Source organism: Dipodomys spectabilis, unplaced genomic scaffold (genome assembly GCF_019054845.1).
Source record: "Dipodomys spectabilis isolate Male_0828 unplaced genomic scaffold, ASM1905484v1 ptg000329l, whole genome shotgun sequence".
Lineage (NCBI taxonomy): Eukaryota > Metazoa > Chordata > Mammalia > Rodentia > Heteromyidae > Dipodomys > Dipodomys spectabilis.
The window spans coordinates 3,992,201-4,014,516 of record NW_024871006.1 but is presented as its reverse complement, the minus strand read 5'-3'; the positions used below and the strand labels follow the sequence as shown (position 1 = coordinate 4,014,516).

Genomic DNA, 22,316 nt, shown 5'->3' with positions numbered 1-22,316 from the left:
ATCTCTATGATTCCCAAGTCTCAAGATCAAAGGTCAAGTTTTTTTTTCTTTTTTTTTTTGGGGGGGGGGGTCTTCTCATTCCAGGATTGGGAATATCTGAGATTCCTCTGTTAATAGCATGGATGGGTAAGGTTTTATTTACTTAGTTAGCCAGTCCTAGAGCTTGAACTCAGGGCCTGGGTGCTGTCTCTGAGCCTCTCTGTGCTCAAGGTTAGTACTCTACCACTTGAATCACAGCGCCACTTCTGGCTTTTTCTGAGTAATTTATTGGAGATAAATTGGCTTCAAACCTCAATCCTCAGATCTCAGCCTTCTGAGTAGCCCCTGGCACCCAGCTTTTGTTTTTGTTGGTGGTACAGGGGTTAGAACTCAGGGCTATGTATGTGAGTGCTAGGCTAGTTCCCTACCCCTTGGGCCACACCTCCACCCCAAGGCACCTCTTATAAGGGACCAAGATATTGGTGTCACCCTAAACACAGGGATCTGTGTGGGCAGCTAGCAGAATACAGGACTTGGAGGGTCCAAGGTCTAGGGTTCAAGTGGAGGCAGTCACATGCCAAATGCCCAGCTGAGCTGTCTGGCCTAGTTCTGGAAGGCATTTCAGATAACCATGGGAAGAAAGCCAGGCCTCTAGGGTTGTTCTTGTTGAGTGCTAGGGGTTAAACGTTAATTGGGGTTAAAAGCCACTCAGCATGAGCCCATTCCTAACTGAACTTGCAACCTGCCCTGGATATACGGTGATGAAATGCTCAAGGATTCTATGCTGATTTCTCGAGTGGCTGTGCACAGTCTGGTTTGGGAAGTTCTCCTAGCTTGAACTACAGCATCTGGGATTTATCCACTAAAAGGAAGCGGGGCTCTCTGGCAGCATGGGACCATGGAAGGGATGCGAACATCAGGTCACAGGGAGAGGGTGAGGATTCTTCCAGACATCCATTAACTCTGAGCCCTGGCAAGTTAGAACTTCTCCATGCATGGAAAGGAGATGTTCCACAGACAGAAGCTCTGGCTGCCTGAGCCCACGCCAAGTTACCACCTCACAGCCCATTCATCCTCCAGACATCTTAGCATATGGAACTACCAAAGCCAAGCAAGACCTCCACACAAAGAATCTGAAGTTAGGACTACTGTTTTTTGGTTTTGTTTTTTAAAAAGAGACGGTGTCTTGCCATGTGTTTGGCTCATGTGTTCCTCTAGCTTCAGCCCTCCAAGTAGCTGCAGGCACGTGGTACAATGTGTTTTGTGTGCCCCCGTTGCCTCCACATGAGTTCCACCATGGTCCAACCCTCTGTGAGAGGCTTCAAGTGTATCATGTGCAAACCCACTTTGCAGAAGCTGACTGCCAGAAAAAGCAAAGAGGTGCTGGCACTGGAAACCACAGCAGCAGCATGCGCACCAAATCCCATGAACTCTGTCACGATGCCTTGGCTAAAAGCTCTAGGACAAGAGGCACTGTGCCATGTGAATGAGGGTATCTATGCTCTGCAGGTCTGAGTTGTACAGGAAACTGTAAGGATCTTTCTAGAATGAGCTTCCCTGGGGCAGCCGATGAACAGTGACCCTGCTGAAATCTAGCTCAATGATGAGCTAGAGAACAGGAGGAGTCTTGTAGGAGGAGAACTTGCGCCAGGATGTGCTGTGGACAGGAATCATGATTACCTGGTAATGGAACAGTAAGAGGAGGCTGAGAAGCCTGTTAAAGCTCTGACCCACTCACTGTGCAATAGCAACTAGTATCTGCCCAACACCTTCCAGTGCACGTGTGTGAAGGAGATGATCACATCTGCATGCCCCTGATTCCATGTGGCCTTCCCCTGCCCTGCACCTAGAAGACACCCGGGAGGTGTGTGCAGAACGGACTGGGAGACTGAACAGTCAGGCGATGGTGGAATGACAGTTGATGCCTGGGCTACTCTACGCAAGTGTGTGCTCCTTGAGCATTACGAGTCCACTCTATAAATCTTGCTCTGATCTCATCACATCCTCCAGCAGAAAACCAAGTCTGCTGCAGGCAGAACCACTCAGCCTGCTCTGAATGGCCGAGTGGAGAGGCGACACATGCCTGCGATTCTCATCAAGGGCAAGGCTGTGCTTGCCGGAGGATGCCGAGGTCCCAGTGGGGGCAAAAGCAGACGATCAAGATTCGAGCCGGGAGTGCTTACCAAGGAAAGAAACCCAAGGGACCCAACAGGAGTTCAAGAGCCAGGAGCTGGTCAGGGGGGGCCTTCGTCTCCACCTAGTAACAGGTGTGGAGGAATGCTGGGCACCTGCGTGGTACAGACTGGCTGTGAGGGGATGCCAGACCAACCTCTGCTATGGTGCTGGTGCAAATGCAGGGAGAATGAGCTCCTGGGGAAGTCAAGGAAGGGTGGCTGCTCTCTTTTAGGAGGTACTGACACTGGAAAACTCTGCATATGGACAGTTCTAGCTGCTGCAAGCCTGGAATGCCAATCCAGTCAGCTGTGTCTGGGAAGGGCGTGGAAAAGAACAGAGGTGGTCCTCCTGTATGGAGTAGAGGGATCATGTGCTCTGGGAGCTGGCAGCTTGGAGTCGTTATGATCCAGACTGTGCCACACAGGGCTTCCGACTTCTAAGAAGGAAGGGGGAACTAGGAGGAAGTCTATGGCTCCTGACATCAGTGGACGATTCCCAAAGGCCTGTGCCCACGGCTGCTCCCTCAGAGACACGGCCCTGTCTGCAAGAAGACCATCAGAGACACTTGAAAGGCAGTTCTTGGGTTCACTCTCATTACTCCCCAAAACACTCAATGAAAGGCCACCCCTCAGTGTTTGACACTTAAAAACACACCCAGACTCCTTTCTATAAACTTTCACCACCTCAGCCCCAGCCTGTAGCATCCGGACAAAGCCTATGTTACATATAGTTAAATCCTCCACCCATCATTCCCCAAGCTTTTAGCAGGTAGAGCGAGGGCTGCATCCCGAGGTTAGTAGAGAGGTATCCCTTTGCTTTCCCCCAATCTCTTCAGGCTTCCTCCCCAGGGCCCCCTCCGGGATGGGCCGGGCTGCGGTGACCGCCTTGGCCTGATGTGGCCTCTGCTTCTCTTGCCCTGTCTTTGGAGGACATGACTGCATGTCTGTGTGGGGTTTCTCAGCTGAAAAGCCAGGTGGCACCTGGTGGTGGGCTGAGTTCCAAGTATTTGATGCCAGAGCTACAGCCCTGGTGGTTTGGGGGAGAAGATAAATATTGTGGAAAACCCACACAGTCATTTACTTAACGATTATAAGCCATCAGGGTTTGTAAAGGATGGCCGGCTCCTTGCAAGTATGGCAGAAAGAAATGAAAACCAGCTCCCGCGGGTCCAGATGGACAGACGGGAAGGTGTGGTCTTGAACTACCAGGGCTTAACGAGGATTACCTGGGGAGCCGCGGTGGACGGCTGGGAGGCGGGAGGCAGCTGGGGGCTCAGCCTGGAGAGACAGATCTGACAGCGGAGCTGGCACCTAGACCAATTCTCCGCCGGCTGAGAAGGGGTTGGTGGGCTGCCCTGACCTCACAGCGTGGAACCGCTCCTCTCCCCTTCAGCTCCCCAGTCAGGGGTGCTCTAGTCCTTGCTTGGCAGAAACTTCCATCCTGGTAGTGAAAGCCAGAGGGGAGGGCCAGCCGGGCAGGCAGTTGGTCTGGCTGGGGCAGTGGCCGGCCGATAGCTCAAAGGATAAGGGAGGCATTTGTGCTGACTCTGGCCGCAGACCTTGAAAGGACGGCTCAGTTGAAAGTGGACTTGTCATTCAAACACTCAAGGAACAGCACTGCGTGAAGTCTAGATGTAGTGGGAAGGACACACCACCCCTACCCAGCGTGCGATCCTCATGAGCCAGGTAGCTATATGATCATAAAAGCCCGACGGACGCCGTGGTGTGGGAGGAGGCGCGGGCTGCAGGGAAGGAGCCCCTGGGTCTAGTGCAGAATAGGAGGCCGTGGGACTGGGAAGCAAGGCAAAGGCACGCCAGGGACCCAGAGCCTTGGAGGTGCCCAGTGTGCTTGGGGGATGCTGGCCAGTAAGGGTGGCTCTTGGCAGCTGGGGCAGACGTGCTGTGTGGAGTGTAGATTTTGCCTCACAGAGAGGGGCTTCAGAGGGGCTTCTGCAGGGAGGATGGCAATCAGATTTACCTAAGGTCAGGCTTGAACCACAGAAACAGACAAGTCCCATGGCTCGGGCCACGCTCCCAGGGGATGGGGCGCTGGGCTGGACACGTGACGGTGTTGGGCACACAGTCCCCCACGCACCTGCATCTGTGCCCAGGACCCTGGCAGGATTCCTTTCTCCTCTGAGGCCGACCAGGGACTTCAAGTATGAGAGAGCAAGAAGGGGACATTTATTTTATCCTGGTGAGGGGAATATAAAGGCTGACCCAGGAGCCTGCAGGGAGACACAGCATAGGACACACACCTATGCACACCTAGCGCCTGCCCTGGAGAGACCCTTTGGTGGGATGACAGCAGCACCACTTTCTTTCTGTCTCTCGCAGGCTGAGGGGCAAAGACGAAAAACTCCTGGGGTACACTGGCCTGGGTGGCTGGCTCTGTCATCCACACTGCGTCAGAGAAGAGCGAGACAGGTACTACGATCTCACATAAGGACGGGTCCATGTCTGCTTGGCCCCACACCACCATGAGCTGGGGAATCCTGCAGGGGCTAGACCAGTGGCCAGCTCAGTCCTGACAGTTTCTACGAACAAGACAGCTCCAGACTCTAGAGGAACAGGTGGATGAATGGTCAAGGCATCTACACGCTACCACCCGACTGTGTCAAGAAGGAACCTACACAGGGACAACTAGAGGTGGAAGATACAGGTGTCCTTGGGCCTGCAACCCCTGTTCATATCCCTATGAGCCAGAACCCCACTGTTCTGGGGCCTGGGGTCTGGCCCTCGATCCTCTGCCTCAGGAACGGCAGGAGGGAGGGCTAGCACCCTCTCTCGCCTCGAGTGCTTGGAGCTGGTGCTGTGCTTCATGAGAGGTGCCAGGTGATCGCTTGAGAGGCTCTCAGCCTCCTCCTTTCCTCCTTCCACACTCCTGGGGCAGGAAGAGCGATGGGGGTGGGAATGTTCCATACTAGTGCTAGAGGGAGGGAGGGAAGTCAGGTGCCCAAGGCATGGGAGCCCTGCGGAGAAGAGCACACAGGCCAAGCTGGCTCCACCTCTTCCCCGGCTGACGTCTGACCTCGAAATAGACTGGGGATTGAGTAACCTTGGAGGCAGGGAAGGAGGGGAGCGGGCACATCAAGCTGGCTGATTAATGAGCTCTGTTAACCTGGGTATTAGAAATCACACTAGTATCTGGGTGCTGGAGGCTCACGCCTGTAATCCTACTTAGGAGGCTGAGACCTGAGGATCATGGTTCAAAGCCGGCCCAGGCAGGAAACTCTGTGCGACTCTTATCTCCAATGAACCACCAGAAAACCAGAAGTGATGCTGTAGCTCAAAATGGTAGAGTGCTAGCCTTGAGAAAAAAGTTCAGGGACAGCGCCCAGGCCCTGAGTTCAAGCCCCACAACTGACAAAGAAAGAAAGAGGGCTGGGAAGTTGGCTCAGAGGTAGAGCACTTGCCTTGCATGCATGAGACCCTGGGTTCGATTCCTCAGCACCACATAAGCAGAAAATAGCCAGAAGTGGCGCTGTGGCTCAAGTGGTAGGGCGCTAGCCTTGAGCTGAAGAGCTGAGGGACAGAGTTCAGCCCCCACAACTGACAAAAAAAGAAAGAAAGAAAGAAAGAAAGAAAGAAAGAAAGAAAGAAAGAAAGAAAGAAAGAAAGAAAGCATCACGCTAGTACCCCCAGCTTCCTTCTTAGTTGGTCAGCACCTAGTTGGTCAGCACAGGATGCCCTCCATGGGGGCTGGCATGTTGTGAGGTCTAGAATCTCCCAAGCAGCAGATTTACAGGAAGCCAAGGTTATCACTGGGAAGGGACAGGGGAGGTACTGGTCCCCTCAGTAAAATAGTCACTGGCACACAGGTACCACCCTGCCTTTTCTCCAAGGACAATCAGCGTCTGCAACAGCCTGCGTAGAACCAGGCATCACTGCTACCTGTCACCTTGACCATGCTCAGTGTCTACCCAGGGTTTCTCAGTGGCCCAGGCTGGACAACTGTGGATGCACTGGCCAGTCCCTTCCCTGGGGTTGCTGAGCACCGTCCCAGGGTGGCAAATAGTTTTATAAGGAAGACCAGAGTGGCCTCTCCCTGGCGCTGGGGGGCTAGCAAGAATATTACTACTGTAAAACACAGTTTCCTGGCCTCACGGCCTGAGACTCTGCTATGTTAGGCCTGGTGAGAATCTTTCTTTTTTTTTTTTTTTTTTTGGTCGGTCGTGGGGCTTGAACTCTGGGCCTGGGCACTGTCCTGCACTCTTCAGCTCAAGGTGTGTGCTCTACCACTTGAGCTACAGAGCCACTTCCAGTTTTCCGGTGGTTCATTGGAGCTAAGAGTCTCACAGACTTTCCTGCCAGGGCTGGCTTTGAACCATGATCCTCAGATCTCAGCCTCCTGAGTAGCTAGGATTACAGGTGTGAGCCATTGGCACTGTTTTGTTTTGTTTTTTAATGGTGCCAGGGATCAGTAGAACATAGGGCCTCACATAATAGGCAAGCAGTGTTCTACCACCAAGCCATATCCACAATGCTCAGAATCCAGATAGATAGCTAGATAGTTTTTTTTGTTTTTTGTTTTTTTTTGGGGGGGGGGGGTTGGTGCCTATACTGGGGCTTGAACCTAGGGCCTCACACTCTTGCTTAGCTTTTTTTGCTTAAGGCTGGTACTCTACCACTTGGAACACATCTCCATTTCTGATTTTTTGCTGATTAATTGGACATAAGAGTATCTCGGGGGGCTGGGGAGGAGGGGGGAGGAGGGTTTGGTGGGAGGGTGGGGAAGGGATGGGAAGGGGAAAAAAAGGAGGAGGCTGCAATGCTTGATAAGAAATGTACTCATTATCTTGCCCATGTAATTGTAACCCCTCTGTACAGTATTTTCACAATAAAAAAAAAAAAAAGAGTATCTCCTATTTGTCTGCCCAGGCTGGCTTCAAACCTCCATCTTCAGATCTCAGCTTCCTGAGCAGCTAGGGATTATAAGCATGAGCGGCCAGGGCCTGATTCAGAATCCATATTCTTAACAAGGGCCAAGGCATTCTTGGTCAGTGGGCTGGGAACCAGATACTGAGAAGCCCTTGTCTAATCTGGGAAGTCTTACTGGAGACAGTTTATCTGTAGAAGTGAAGAAAAGACACCAGCACTGTGTGGCCATTTCAGGCCAGCGAGGCCTGTGGGCTCATCCCCTCCAGCTTTCCAGTGACCGTCTCCATTGGAGGCTAAGGCAGTTCTTAGGTGCCTTGTGACCCTTCCTTGTGGAGTCACACTCTCAACACAGCATCTACTAAGTGTGACACCCTCGCCGCACTTCCCTCTGCGCTCAAAGGCTTATTAAGATGTACCTTTGTCTCCTCAGCTAATCCAGAAGACTTCCAGAGCTCATGCTAATTAGTCACACGGCATCATTAATATGCACCCTAATTGTTCAGCTCTGCATCGCGCCTCTCATACCCATGCCCCACACATCTTTCTGCTGCCTGTAAACCCTGCAGGCTTCTGTGGCCCCTCCTGCCTCTTCAGGGACTGGGGTGCACTGGAGAACGCACATGGGCAGACTTTAAGCCAGTGTGTCTTGCTGGGACTCTGGCCACACTGAGGCGTGCCATTATTACTTTAGCGTGAGTGCTCTATGTAATTAAACAATCGTTGCCGCCTGGAGGGCTCCTTAAAAGAACACCAGGTTCTGCTTATCATACGCACCCTGTAACAAAAGCTAGTATCTTCAGGGACAGTCCAGCCTCCCACAACCTAGCAGGGCCACCAAGTGCTTTGAACTGTCTCTGGCACAGAAGAAGGAAAATAGTTTGGCATATAGTTTTCATGCTAGTTAGCCCAAAATACTTAAGCACATCCCTTATTCCTCTAGGATTATGGGAAGATTGCTGGATTGTTCTGAATATAGGTGGTTGTGCTTTTAATTTCTCATGAGATAAGGCAAAAACAAAACAGCAACCACAAAAAAAAACAGGTAGGAGAGGATATGAAAGCAACAAGAGATATCTCCTTAAACAGTACAAAGTTGTTACTGGGTACAGTGGAACACATCTGTAATCCCAGCACTGAAGACCTCCAGTGTGGGGTCAGACTGGGCGACACAGCAAGAACCAGTCTCTGAAAGACTGCATGCACACACAGATAGACAAGGGGCAGGAGCAGGGCTCGGCCTGATGGCTAAGGAGGCCAGGTGCACTGGGGTTTTATCCCTACTTGCACTGCTTGCAAGCAAGGAGCATCAAGCTCAGGGTCTGGCTGAGATCTGTGGAAGGCATGTATAAAAATGGTCATGGAGAGGCACAGTGCAGAAGGTCCCCGGCAGGGATGAACACACCCCATGGAGACCTACTTGGAAGCTCCCCAACCAAATGAGCCAGTTCGTGAGTGTGGGCTGTGGGTGGAGGCCACCGTTGCACAGAGCATTCCTGGCTTGCGGGACATGCATGGGGATGGGGTGGGCTGATTCTCATGCCCACTCCGGCTAGCCACCTGCTGTACCTTCCAACTGGACTTCGGGTTTTCGCTCTCTCGCTCTGCACAGGCAATGGGCTCCTGAAGTTCTATTTATAAATGGTTTGCTTTCACAGAGTAACATGATAAACCCACGAGGGAGTACTTAAGGGAGCCCCACAGCTCATCCTTCTGTGAAGTATAGAATCACCATATGACAGCCACCTCAACTTGGTTTTATATGTTTGGATTTTCTTTTCTTTTTTGGGGGGTGGTCAGTCATGAACTCTGCACCTGTCTGCTGTCCCTCAGGTCTTCAGCTCAAGGCGAGTGCTCTACCACTTGAGCCATAGTGCCACTTCCGGTTTTCTAATGGTTTATTGGAGATTCATGGACTTTCCTGCCTGGGCTGGCTTTGAACTGTGATCCTCAGATCCAGCATTCTGAGTAGCTAGGATTACAGGCATGGATTTTCATATAATAGGATTATACTGGGGTGGGGGTGGGGACAAGATTATGGCACGTAAATTTTTTTTTTGGGGGGGGTGGATGTAGGGCTTGAACTCAGGGCCTGGGCGCGGTCCCTGAGCTTTTGCACAGCTGGTATGTAAAACCTTTGGTCCCAGCTGGGCACTTGGTGGCTCATGCTTGTGATCCTAGCTACTCAGGAGGCTGAGATCTGAAGATCACAGTTTAAAGCCAGCCTGGACATGAGAATCTGAGAGACTCATCTCCAATTAATCATCACAAAGCTGAAGTAGAGCTGTGGCTCAAGTGGTAGAGTGCCAGCCCTGAGAGGAAAAAAGCTAAGGGATTGTGCCCAAACCTTAGGTTCAAGCTTCAGCTGCTTCCCTGAGTGAACTGGGGAATGTGGCATGGAGCAGATGTGCAATCAGGGAAATCAAGCTGCCATTGCTCCAAGTGCCTGGAAGTGAACTGGTTCATTTGGGCGAGTGGTATCTGCAAGGCTGCGCTCCTTACTCTCCAGACAGAGGAGCAGGTTATGGACATCCTAACAGGGTCTGAGAGGCATTCCACCTGTCAGGGTGAGCAGGGGGTGGTCCACCTGGCCTCAGATCAGTGGAGTCTGTATAGAAAACAGCACTCCTTGCTGCCTGGTGACCCCGAGCCCCAGAACTGGCTTCAGCTGACAGTGTGGAGGAGGGCACAGGGAATGAGCACTGTCCTCGGAGCTACAGCATCAGGTACTGGCCATAGGGGATGATAGATGATGGGCTTAATGCCAGCTGACAGAACCCAGGTCCCTAAGTGCATTATTAAAAATAAAAACCCTCTCCTTGAGCAGGTGGAGGGAGCATGGGCTAAACACTCAAGAGTCGAGGATGACAGGGGGAAGCAGTCATACTGTGGCTCAGGGAGGGGTTATCTGGTGTCCGTGGATTACATTAGTCAGTTCAAGGGGGACTGGTGGCTGTCTTGGGGACCATAGTGGGACTGCGGGGATGATGGAGGCAGGTGAGGGCTCAGGGGTCCTGTGCAGATGGCGACAAACAGACCTGCATTAAAGCAAGTGACAGGTAGCCTGAATTTCATTTACAGAGGGATGGGAAGCAGGAAATGTACCCCAAAACACAAGGTGACTCTCAAGAGGAGCTACAGATAGCTCCCAGGGATAAGTTTAAAAAAAAGAGAGAGAGAGAAAGAAAAACACAGGCCTGTCCCTGGGTTATTGATTTCCTTGGAAAAGAAAGAGACAAGCTAATCCTTCCACATCTGTCTCTCCAATCCGAGTGTGATCAGTGGAGGCGAGCTCACTCTGTATTAGGTACTCAGTGAGCAGGCACCTCCATTTCTGCAGAGTAGGGAAAATTCATTCTTCCTGGAGAAGCGAGGGACAAACTAGACCCGGGGCTCCCTGGCTGTGATGGGGCCCCGTTCCATGGACAAGTTGGAGGAAGGATGATGACCAGCAAAACAAACCCAACCTCTTGGAGCCTTCAGAATAGACTGGGGTGAAGCTACCAAGAGGCAGCTGGGAAGTAGAAAGGACAGGAGAAGGGCTAGGTGTCCCCCGTAGTCCAGTCCCCAGGGAGGGTCACTATCCTTTCAAGGAAGGACTCGAAGGCCACTCCATCCCCGGCCCCATTCCTCTCCTGCTTTGCTGTTTCCAGGAGGGACCGACCTGTTGGGACAGACAGTTCACTTCCTCTGTCAGAGGAGGTCTATTCCTCCCAAGCAAAAGCCCGTCTTTCCTGCTTCACCAGGCCCCACTTCCTGCTAGAGTCTGCCCCGCAAATCTGGGGGTACCACTACTGCGGAAAATAGCCTGAGCATGCCAATAACCACAGGGGAGTGCAACACAGTTACCCGGAGAGTGTCCACATCTTGTGAAGTCACCACGGTGCCTCAGACTTGTTGCTCCGCGGTTAACTGTCCCTCCTCACTGGTCCTGAAGGCCTCTAGGCCACCTCCTGCCCCAGAATTGTTAAGAATAAATATTCAAGAGATGGCAGCGGTGACCCACTTATTAGCAGATGCCACAGCCGCAGGGCACAGAGGCGGAGGCTGGAAGTACAGAGAGAGAGCGTGGCAGAGGAGGAGAATGTCCTTGGGAAGAGGCACCCAGTTCCAACCCTACTTGAGTCACTAGGATAGGTCAACCGCACTATTGAGGAGTGAAGGGCAAGACAGATGCTCAAAATCGACATTGAGGAGGTGCTCACCAAGCACAGGGACACTGTCCCAACCCCGAGAATGCCAACCGGACACCATGTGCAACCAACCCCCCCCCCCCACCCCCCCACCGCCGAGTTACCACCAGGCTCCAAGGACTAACAAACAGACATTCTCTGTCCCCCAACCTGTGCATTACAGCTGGATTGCTGTATAAGCAGAGCACATGGATCTGAGTCTTGGCAAGTAGGGTGATCTGGGGTTAGCAGGGCAAAAACCCCCCAAAGAGCTGGCGCTGTCTGCTTCATGCTGGGACCCTGGGGAAGCCACTGTCTCTAAGTCTCGGTCCCCACTGTCACCTGCCCACCCCCTCATAAAATGAGATGATGCTGTGTACTTTACTGCCTGGCTGGGAGTCCTAACTGAGAAACCTGGAAGTCAGTGGTAACATGGAGGGGAGAGGAACGGAATCAGGAGGATCTTTCTCAAACCGGGCAGCACTGCCAGTGGGTACATTGCTCCCTTCAGCAAGGGGATATTTTCTCTTTGAGTGGGCCTGTTTTAGGGAGAGACCACTTGGCTAAAAAACTGGGGGCTGGCCTTTTGTTTTAAGCAACAAACAAAGGCAATTGTTGCAGTGGAAGTCAGAGCCAAGGAGGAACGGAAAAAACATGGTCTCCTGCAGATCCAATAGACAAGACCTTGGTGAAGGCCTGGAAGGCCCCTTCCCATGCTTACCTTAGCTGAATCTACGTGTGACCATTCTCTAGGAAGAGACTTCCCCATGTTCCAACCTCTTCAAGGGGGTAAAGGGGAAGGAGGGCGGGAAAGATGCCCTTGGTCCCTGGGAGTGGACAGACACCTGCAGGCTGCATCTCTGCACCAGAGCCACCTGTGCCCGAGAGGCGGATCTCCCAGCTCCCCGGGTTCAGGGTGACCTTGTCCTGTCCCAAGGCAGCTAACAAGGGGCCCCCTGCTCAACAGGGCCAGTTTGTGGCCGGGTCTCCAGCCAGGATAAGCTCTGCTTTGCCATCTGTGCTCTGGCTCGGTTGGGCTGTTGCCTGCTGGTGACCCAGCAACGCCTGCCCACCGCTGAGTGGCGGATGCCACCTGTTTTTCTGAACAAGAAGCTTTGGGCATTGAGGGAGTCCCTAGGACTCACTCCAGGTGTTCTTGCTAGAAGGAGGGATGGATCTGGGCAAGGGGTGGTGGTGGTAGTGGAAGGCCAGGCTGGGTGATGCCAGCCCTAGACAGTAAGAGTGCCTGAGCACCATTCCCAGGCCTGGGGACAGGGCCCAGTCACACACCCCGTGCCCAGGGGCCCTTGGCTCCTGGGCCCTGCAGCAGAGCTGCATTCTGACTTTGTTCCCTACCACAGCCAGAGAAGCTCTGGAGAAAGAACCCCAAGGCGCTCCCCAGGCGGGAGGCAAGGTTCACTGCTTGACAGGGCTGGGGCACCTGACACTTTCTCATTTCATCCTTCAAAGGAGCAGGAGGGCTAGGGGGCAGGGCCTGAACCTCCAAGGTCAGCTGAAGCAAGAGAACTCTCATGGGCCCTAATGACAGGGCCCAGGTCACTGCCGGCTCCAGCTGTGGCAGCCGGCCCCGGGTAGCCAAAAGCTCCAGTGAGGCAGCCGGGGGCTTGGGGGACACTGCTGGCAGCACCCTGCTCTGTGACCACAGCAGGAAGGAGGAGGAGAAACTGACTCATATCAGCTGCGCCCAGGAATCACAGGAAGTGGCCGGGGGGTCGGGGGAAGAGGAATTTTCCACTTGTTATGGTCAAGGGCTTTGGAAGATGACTGGGAGCTGCTGGGAGAGAGAGCTTCCTTCTTTGTATATAATCATGATGCTACACACAGGCTGGCCTGGGATAGTTAATAGCCCAGATATTCTCTCATTTTGTGTGTGCTTCTCAGGAGCATTTTTTGGGAAGAAAAAGCATCGATGGTTTCCAGAGGACTTTCTGAAAATGAAGCCACAATATAAAAGCCTGTATCTTTATCCCACAGAACATACTGTCCTGGAATAGCAATGAAGATGCAGTTAGTACAAGGCCTTCTTAAAGATGCAGGCCAGGAGGGCAGCGTTTACCTGAGTCAAAAGCACAGTCTGCGCACGAGGCAGGGTGTGCATTCCATGGACCTCCTCCACCTGCTCCCTGCCCTGTTAAACGTCTCGGATCCGTAAGGTTGGATCAGCTGGTGGCGCCAGGCACACTGGCATCTCCAGAAGGCATGGATGGTCTGAATGTCAGTGATAAGGACTCTCCTCCCCAGATCTAAGGAAGCTGCTTGCTAGAGACTGGCTTCCCTTCTTCCCTTTAAGGAGAGGGAGGGTCTGCAGAGAGAGCAAGCCCCCGTGCTGAGGGTCAGTAGGTTCACTGCTCAACTGTGTGTGTTGTGGGGGGGGTAAGGGGAAGCGGCAGTACAACGCTGTAAGGCAGCTTCGAAGGCGAGGTGCAGGCCTGTCTGCCGAGTTCCTTGGAACTGGGTAGAAGAGGGCAGGCAGAGCAAAAGCTTCAGGGCAGCCAGAAGTCCTGGGATGGGCTGGGGCAAAGTGAACCATGGGACCCACAGCCCAGAGAGCAAGCTCCAAGGCGACAGTCTTCCTGCTAATGCTGCAGCCTTGGCCTCCCAGGTCTGGAGCGTTCACAGACATTGGGGGCAATTAGCTCCGTGAATTATAAGTGCAATATCTGGGAGATGAAGGCAGTAATGAATGGCTGTCTCCTTCCTGAGGGGGTTCCTCCTATTTGGTCAGAGTTATTGAGGCTCAGCAAGAGAGGCCTCCATCACATGGGAGGTTTATAGGCCCAAGGAAAGGGGCAATTTAACAAGACAATAATAATGCTTCTGCATAATTTACCAAGCAAATGGAAGCAACTAATACTCTGTACCTATTTTGCGAGTGGGTGGGGGAATGTGCCAGACAGTCTACGGACTCCAGCAGCCTCCCCGGTGAGGACCCACAGGAGGGGCTTGGCTGGCCTGGCTCCTCCCAAAGCCCCTTGGGTCTCTTCCTCCACACCCTCCTCCTGCCCACCATGCAGGGGGAGGAGAGATTCAGAAGGGCCTTGGACTTTTGCTAATGTTGTCATCTGAAGTGTGTTGAAAGGCTAAATGGCCAACAAGATCTCTAGTGTTTTGGGTCCCTAGACTGCCTCTTCTGGTCCTGGGCCAAAGGGCACCAGAAAATTAAACCTGCTATCAACTCCCCCTAGGCCTGCAGTGGGAAGATCAGAGACACAACTTCACTATAAGACAAAATGCCAAGCCATCCCTAAATGCTCAGAGGAGAAACATAGACCATTGACAAACTGATCTAGAAACAGAGAGGAAACAGATCTCTGTGGCCTAGGCCTAAGCACTAGGGTGGGAAGGGAAAGGCAATGACTCTTAGGGTTATCAAGTCCAGACAGTAGGCAAAGCCTTGTGGAAGCCTTTGCCAGGATGGGAACAACCAAGTCAAGAGGTCACCGCTAGAAAGGCTTGGCTCTCTGTTCTGGCCTCCGCTTCCCTCTTCCGAACAGCTCAGTAGCCACAGGTCAAATTGTATTGTCCAGCATACTCTGCACACAGCACACCCTCAAGTTGTATCGCCCAGCACACACCTCCACCCAGGGCTGCGGAGGACCAAGAGGAGACGGAAAATATATCAATAGATGCTGCAAAAGCTGAAGGGAAGCATTTCTGCTCCCTATCCCTGAAGCAGGCAGAGATAAACAACTACCTCTGATATTGTTGTGTCTTATTGCCGAGGCCCGTCTGGTGTATTATTTAGCTCCACCCCAACCACACCAAGACCGAGCCTGGAGATTCATCTTCTTTAGACCACAGGGAGGTGGGGAGACAGGAGGAGGGCTGGGCTGATCCCTCCCCGTCTGCAGAGCTTGTCTGTGATGGATGTGTGTGTGTGTGTGTGTGTGTGTGTGTGTGTGTGTGTGTGTGTGTGTGTGTGTGTGTGTGTGTGTGTGTGTGTTAAGATTAAGACACAGAAGTCTCTGGAAAGTGAGATCTGGAAGGTACTCTCAGGGCTTTGCATAGTGCCCCTCAAACCCTGAGCTAAATCCACAACAGCCCACAGTCCTCGCAGATGCTCACCCCAAACCATGTCTGAATTTGAGGCCTGCTTGTCATTTTCTGCTAGGGCGGCAGTGTAGAGGGGTACAGGCCCTCCTTTCTGGAGACAGCGTTCAACCAGAGGAAAGGTGGGTCAGACATCCCCGGCACTCACCAGGTAGATGCGGTAGGCGTCTATTCTGCGCAGGGGCCCCCAGCACAGATCAGTGTCGTTGGATTTGGTGTCTTTCTCCACGTCACACGAGTCATTTCCAGCAGCACTGCTGAGAAAGCAAAGATGGACTCAGACTTGGGGCGGCTCTCTATTTCATGGGAAGTCACTCCCCATACTCATAGAGGGCTTCTGTGCCAGCACTTCCCAGTGACTCGGGGCCCTTGATGGGACTCTAAGCCATCCCCTAACATGGCAGGGAGGGACAGCAGTCAGAGAACACGCTGTTAAGGACAGACAGCATGGCTGGCTGTGGTGTGTGTAAGACAGGGCCTTGGGTGTTCTCATTCCTCAGGCCAAATGCATGGCCCTCTGCTTGTACACTGGACCCTCTGCCCTGACTGGCCAGCACAGTCTGGGTGCTTGCGGGGTGTACTCACCACGTCACCTGCATGAGGGAGAAGGGCACAGCTGCGGCATAGATGGCCAGGTCCCCGTACAGGTAAATGATGATGCAGAAATAGAATAAGTTGACCCCCACTGAAAGCAACAAAGCCATGAGTTAGGGAGCCAGAAAGAGGTGCTTGTGTTCTTTTTTGATGATTAAACCTTTTCCTCTTTCCTAGCTTTCAGTTCTCCGAGCCATGTGCTTTCTACAAAAGGTGGAAAAATGACCCCAAAGTCCTGTTTCTTATTCTGGCTGGTCAGAGAGGTTCCAAATTTAGGAAGAGAGAGAGAGAGAGAGAATGTGTATGTGTGTGTGTGTGTGTGTGTGTGTGTGTGTGTGTGTGTGTGTGTGTGTGTGTGTGTGTGTGTGTGTGTGTGTGTGAAAGTATACGTGTGTGCAGTCTGAACTCAGGGCCTCACATTTGCTAGGCAGGCACTCTACCACTTGAGCCATGTACCCAGCCCGATTCAGATCTAGATGAGTATGAGGTCCCAGGAGGAATGGGAGGCCCCTTCACACTAGGTATGGCTGTGTGGAAGAGAAGGAGAGACATGCTGAGTCAGAAGCATGGACCCCAAGAGCACTAGGACCAGAGCCCCTTTTGAACCAAGGAATGGCTCTGAGACAGATTGCTAGTAATAAACCGAAGCACAAGCTGGGTGCCAGTGGCTCATACTTGTAATACCAGCTACTCAGGAGGCTGAGATCTGAGGATCCTGGTTTAAGGCTAGCCCGGAGAGGAAGCTAGCAATCTATTTTTTTTTTTTTTGGTCCGGTTGCGGGGCCTGGACTCTGGGCCTAGGCGCTGTCCCTCAGCTCTTCAGCTCAAGGCTAGCACTCTACTACTTGAGCCACAGCGCCACTTCGGGCTTTTTTCTTTTTGCTTATGTGGTGCTGAGGAATCGAATCCAGGGCCTCAGGCATGCAAGACAAGCGCTCTACCTTCCCAGCCCAAAGCTAGCAATCTTATCTCTAACTAACCAGCAAAAAGCTGCAGCTCAAGTGGTGCTAGCTTTGAGCACGAATGCTTAGGGACTGCGCCCAGGCCCTGAGTTCAAGCTCTAGTATTAGTACATATGCATGTGCATGCACACACATACACACACCCAAAGCACAGAGAAGCTGGTGGAAATGGAGCGGCACACTGAGGCTGTAACTGAGAGTGTGAAAAGCCTTTCATTCCCAAGGATCCTGAACTCAGACTTGGACTCCACTGAATCTGATATACCACCCAGCACCTGGAGGCCCAGGGTGGCCTGTGTGCTGTGGAGACACAGTGCTCGGGACAGCTTCCCCTTTCCTTCCTACGAGAAGAGCCAGTGAGGGACAGCTGGCTCTGGAGGGTGCACTACACCATCAAGCTCCCCGTGCAGAGGCTAACCTTCATCTGCTCACTGCAGAAGCAGATTGCACTAGGAGCCAGAAACATAGGGCTCTTGTCCTAATTCTATCAGACAGGTTTCTCCACTCTGACAGGTCCCTGAACATCTCTTATCTTGTATGATGAGAAGAATTCCACCTGCACCATCTTCTGTTTGTGACTCTAGTTATAAGGATTGGGACAAAGGCTCTGAAAACAGCAGCCAGGCTCAACAACCTAAGGGTTATAGCCCCGGACAGCCAGTCTCCAACTCCTGCTCAGAGGAATTACTCAAGTTTTGGTTGTCACTTGGTCTCAAGTGGCTGTTTTCTCTGAGAACAGAAAGAAAAATGAAGTGACAGTTCCCTTCTAATCCTGGTGGCTCAGAAGAGCCTTCGGGATCCCCAGGGGAAAGCCTGGGATGTGTCACTCCTGGGTTATCTGAGGTCAGTTCGGCTCTTAGGATTCTAGGGGGGAAAAAAATCAGGAAAACATGATTTTTCTAAAGGACCCAGAGGGCCTGGCACCTACTTGTTTGAACATGCTGCCTGGAATGTCCTTACCTGAATGCTAGAAATGGCCTTGACATCCAAGTTCAGTGGCCCATGGGGCTGTCCGTCACTCATGCCCCAGACTCTGGGTGCATATCCAGTTTGCCTTTCTGCTCTCTGTGAGGAGGCACTGTCCCTTCCCTACTGTTTTCCCGCCACCTGCCAACAGCTCCAGTGTCAGCTGTTTATAAACTGCCTTCAGCCCTCCCTGATCAATAAAATTTCATTACTAGACACAAAGTAGGAAAATTGATGTACTTCCTGAGAGGACATCAATGACTAGGCTTGGCATTTGTAATTACAAGAAATGACTGGGGACCTCAGAGGAGCCCTTTGTGGAGGCCAAAGGTGACAATCTGGCTATCTGGGTTATGAACAGGGCAGAGTGTGAGTCTATACACCATCTCCTACTGGATACAACTAGCCATATCTGAGGAGTTTTGACTGCCACCAGCAAGAGGCGCTATATAGCCCACAATGTCTAGGACAGGACCACCCTCACACACAAACACCAACTCCACCACAATGAAGAGTTATCTAGCCCAATATCACCAGTGCAGAGCTTGAAGAACTCTGCCAGAGATAGCAAAGAAGCTCCTGTAAGTGTGGGGCTGCCACCACAAAATGTGCCACTTCCTTTTAGATGTGGGTAAGCTGGGAGTCTGCTCCATGGGGGAGAAAAGACAAAGCAAAGCACTAGTTCCTAGAATTCTTACAGAAACCAGGGCAGACGGCAGAACGTAAGGATGAAAAAGCAGGCTTAAAGGTGCACATGCTCCCTCTAATGCGCACCTCATCTTCCAAGCCTGCACTTGGAAGGGGGCTCTGCAGGGCTGTCAGGAGGAAACACTTTCACCCTCTTGGTCTAGTGGATGGGAAGTGATGGAAACAGAACAAAAGAAAGGCACAGAGGTCTGGCTGAACATAGCCAAGTTGTTTTTGATGAATTCTGGAAATCCTCTATGAGGCTGATTCCAAGAGGGAGAAAAGTCAGGTAGAGCCGAGCCTTGGACAGCCTGTGCCAATAATCATTTCTGGATGGACCATCAAATCACACCACTGGTGACAAACTGAGTGGCTAGCCAGTTTCTGCAGTCCCCCCTACCTCTAAGTGAAGTACAGCCATTCTCAAGACCGGGAATGACCCAGGGCGATTCCCCACTCAGCACACTGGGGACTTGATGGAGGGGCAGGATGTTTTCTGAGACAGCCATAAGAGAAAGCACTTACTAAGATTCTGCTTGATTCTCAAGGAAGCAGAAACAGGTAAGTCTGGGCATTAAAAACTAAACTCTTAAACAGGTGGTCTTCTAAAAAAACAAGACTGTCCATAGTTACACGATGCTATCTATGGCTGGCAGACCCATCCACCTGACGCTAGTGGATCCTTGCAAGCTGCAGTCAAATGCCAGCCAGGAGCAGGCAGAGACGGGAGGCAGCCAACGTGTCATCTCTGCTCTCCAGGGCTCCATGCCCATATGGCAACCATAGCCTGTGCGCCTAACGCCCTCTGCTGGCTGCTTGGAGTACACACCCAGGCGTGCCCACGGCACATCCTACCATATAGTCCAAGGCTACTGCCTTGGAAGACAGCCAAGTCAGAAGCAATCAACAAGACGCACAAAACTCTCCGATGCCCCCCTGGGCTTCCTTCTTTGGAAAGTGACCCAGGACTCTTGACCCCCATTAGCTACTTCTTTATTCATACCATGGACAGAGGAAAAAAACAACAGAACAAGGCAGGCTTCTCAGCAGGTAGATCAGCTGCTTCCCTCCTCCCCACTGACCTGGGGAGAAGGCCGGGTACAGGGGACTCATTACATAGGCCCAGTCTGCAAGGAAGGTTTAACTGGCCCTTTCTCCGTGCCCCAGCCCAGAGCAAGCCTTACCTTTATTGAAGAACATAGAGGCCATCTGTCCCATCTCCACACGGTCTGTGATTTCAAAAAGGTTGGGAGATGCACGTCTCTCTGTGGGATAGAAAGAACATGGAGGGAAATGGGTCTTCAGTGGAAGGGTTCCCAGAGGTGCTGCTGAGCTCTGGAAATTCCTCTTGATTAAGGGAACTCCCAAAGGGCTTAAACTCTTGAGAAAACTCCCTAATGATAACTGTTTCAAGCATTTTGAGTCTTTTTTTTTTGGATGGTGTGTGTGCTGAGGCTGGAACTCAGGGCTTTGGCACATGCTAGACAAGCATTCCACTACTAGCCGCACTTCCAGACGCCCTCCATTCCCTGCCCCTCCCCCCACATATTTTTCCTCTTTCTGGTAGCAGGGATTGAACTGGGGGCTTCTTACTTGTTCGCTTGCTTGCTCAGCTTGCACTCTACTGCTTAAGCTGTGCCTCCATCTTGGCTTCTTTGCTAGTTAATTGGAGATAGAATCTCAAGAGCTGTTCTGCCTTGGCTGGCTTTGAACCACAATCCTTTGGCTCTCCGTCTCATGAGTAGCTAGGATTACAGGTATAGCCACCAGTGACTGGCTTCCTGATCCATATTTTAAAAGAGGATTCAGGGATGTTCCTTACGGGATGAGAGGGAGATTGGGTACCCTAGGCCTTGGCCTGGCTGGAGCAGCAAGGAGACAGTATGCATGAGGGGTGGGTGGAAGGATGAAGCCAGACAGCCATACTGACTCTAGTGGGAACAGTGCATAGAACAGGGCATTCCATCCTTTCAAAACTGAGGCGCCCAGAGTTCAAATAATATGCTAAAATAAAACATAGTAAGAGGCAGATCCAGCAAGGGCCAGGCCAGGCCTGGGCACCCTGTACTTTATTTACTTCCCCCTGATGCCTTTCTCAAAGCTGAGCCATAAGCAGGAAATGCTGGAGATGTCTGTGAGGAGACTCTCTCCAGGCCTTCTCCATACAGAGGAGCCACAGGGAAGCATGGGGACCCCCCAGCTGCCCAAGACTTACGCACAGACAGGATGGGCCGTTTCTCTGCCCGCTCATAGTTGTCCTGGCTAAGGACATCACTGTCCGAGGCCGTGGAGGAGTCCTCGTCATCTTCCTCCTGGCAGGCAGAGCGTTGGATGAGGAGGAGAAACACGGGAAGTGCATAACGTACAGCCCTACAGAACCCCAGGCAATGGGGCGTCCATCACCTTCACCCTTTCTTTCCAGCTTTCTGATTAGGAAGCTCTCAACGTGTCTGTATTGTCACATTAGAAGAGTCCTGGGGACAAAGGTTCAAAATGACCAAGAGAGCCAGGAGGGAGTGTGAGGGCCTACGGCTGCGATGCTAAGACATAAGACCCTGCATTTGTTCTCCAAGCTTCGCTGCCTACTAAGCTGCAGCTCTGGGACAGGATGGAGCTCTTCAGGAACAGGGAGGAAGAACAGGCTGCTGAGAATGTCTTGGGGGCACAAGTGACTGGAGTCCCTACAAGGAGACAAGGGGGGCACACACCTTGTGGGTTTCCATCCTCTTCCAGCGGAGCTGTGCGTTGGCTGCGGCCATAGCCTCCATCACAAAGGTGGTCGTTACAAAGCTGAAGGGAAGGCATATGTTAATTGCAGGGAGATTACAGGAGGTACAATGTGATCCAACGAACAACCAACCTACAGCATTATCTCTTCTGAAAGCTTTCCCCAGAGAAATTCTGGGAGGGGACTTTTTACTGTCACCGGCTACATTTAGAGTGTATTTTGTGATACACACAAGGGCGTATGCAGTAAGCTGAGGACAGGGATGCTACTCAAGGGGGAACGTAAGCTGAAGTTAAGGTGACAGGACAATGTCCAGAAGGGGCCTGCTGGGCCAACACTAATGGTGCTCTCAGTTGGGAGGGGAGGCTGATACACAGGGCTTTCCAGAGCTTCTGGAAGGATAGCAGGCACCTTTCATCTCTCTCTGCTAGGACACACAAAAGTGGCCAACTCCCGATTATAGACACTAATGCAGCATGGATAACTGAACTGGACAGCAGGTCCAGAATCCATCCTATTTTCTTTGGCATCACTTTGCCTTTTGGAATAATCTGGCTAAAATACGTTTATAGTACTCTGCCCCAAATCTAAAAGGAAGCTAGGAGGTAGCAGACACTTTGCCATGATGTAGAGAAAAAAATCTTTACTTCCTGTTACAGAACAGTAGGCTAGGCACTGGTGGCTCACACTGTAATCCAGGAGGCTGAGACCTGAGGATAGTGGTTTAAAGCTGGCCCCAGCAGGAAAGTCTGTGAAATCCTTATCTCCAATTATACACCAGAAAATTGGAAGTAGAGCCGTGCTCAATGTGGTAGAACCCTACTTTTGATCGAAAGAGTTCAGGGACAGCATCCGGGCCCTGGTTCAAGCCCCATGACCAAAAACAAAGCAAAAAAGAAAACAGTAGCAGCCAGACCATACAATGCTCTGGTTAATGGGAGATACAATGCTGCTGGCCTGCAGATGAAACCTAAGGCCTGAGTCTACCCTTGCCACAAAACTTAACGTGGGGTGAACATCCATCTACCTCTCTTTCCAGGCCGGTCTGCCTCTGGCCCCATGCCCTCAAGTGCTGATCACAGCTGAGTGATCCTTCAGTCCTGTA

General features: G+C 52.0%; 1 protein-coding gene across 3 annotated transcripts in view; it reads right to left on the bottom strand.

Annotated features, from left to right (window-relative positions):
• Positions 1-22,316, bottom strand: part of Tmem104 (transmembrane protein 104) — a 55,400-nt gene that overhangs the window by 23,723 nt on the left and 9,361 nt on the right. For 2 of the 3 annotated variants that reach the window (XM_042665497.1, XM_042665496.1), the window contains exons 4-8: positions 21,192-21,273; positions 20,699-20,795; positions 19,668-19,748; positions 15,860-15,959; positions 15,423-15,531 (exon numbers count right to left, since the gene is read on the bottom strand). In XM_042665497.1, coding sequence (XP_042521431.1) covers positions 15,423-15,531; positions 15,860-15,959; positions 19,668-19,748; positions 20,699-20,795; positions 21,192-21,273 — 469 coding nt within the window. The remainder of the gene's footprint in view (positions 1-15,422; positions 15,532-15,859; positions 15,960-19,667; positions 19,749-20,698; positions 20,796-21,191; positions 21,274-22,316) is intronic. The other variant, XM_042665498.1, reaches the window with a different exon arrangement.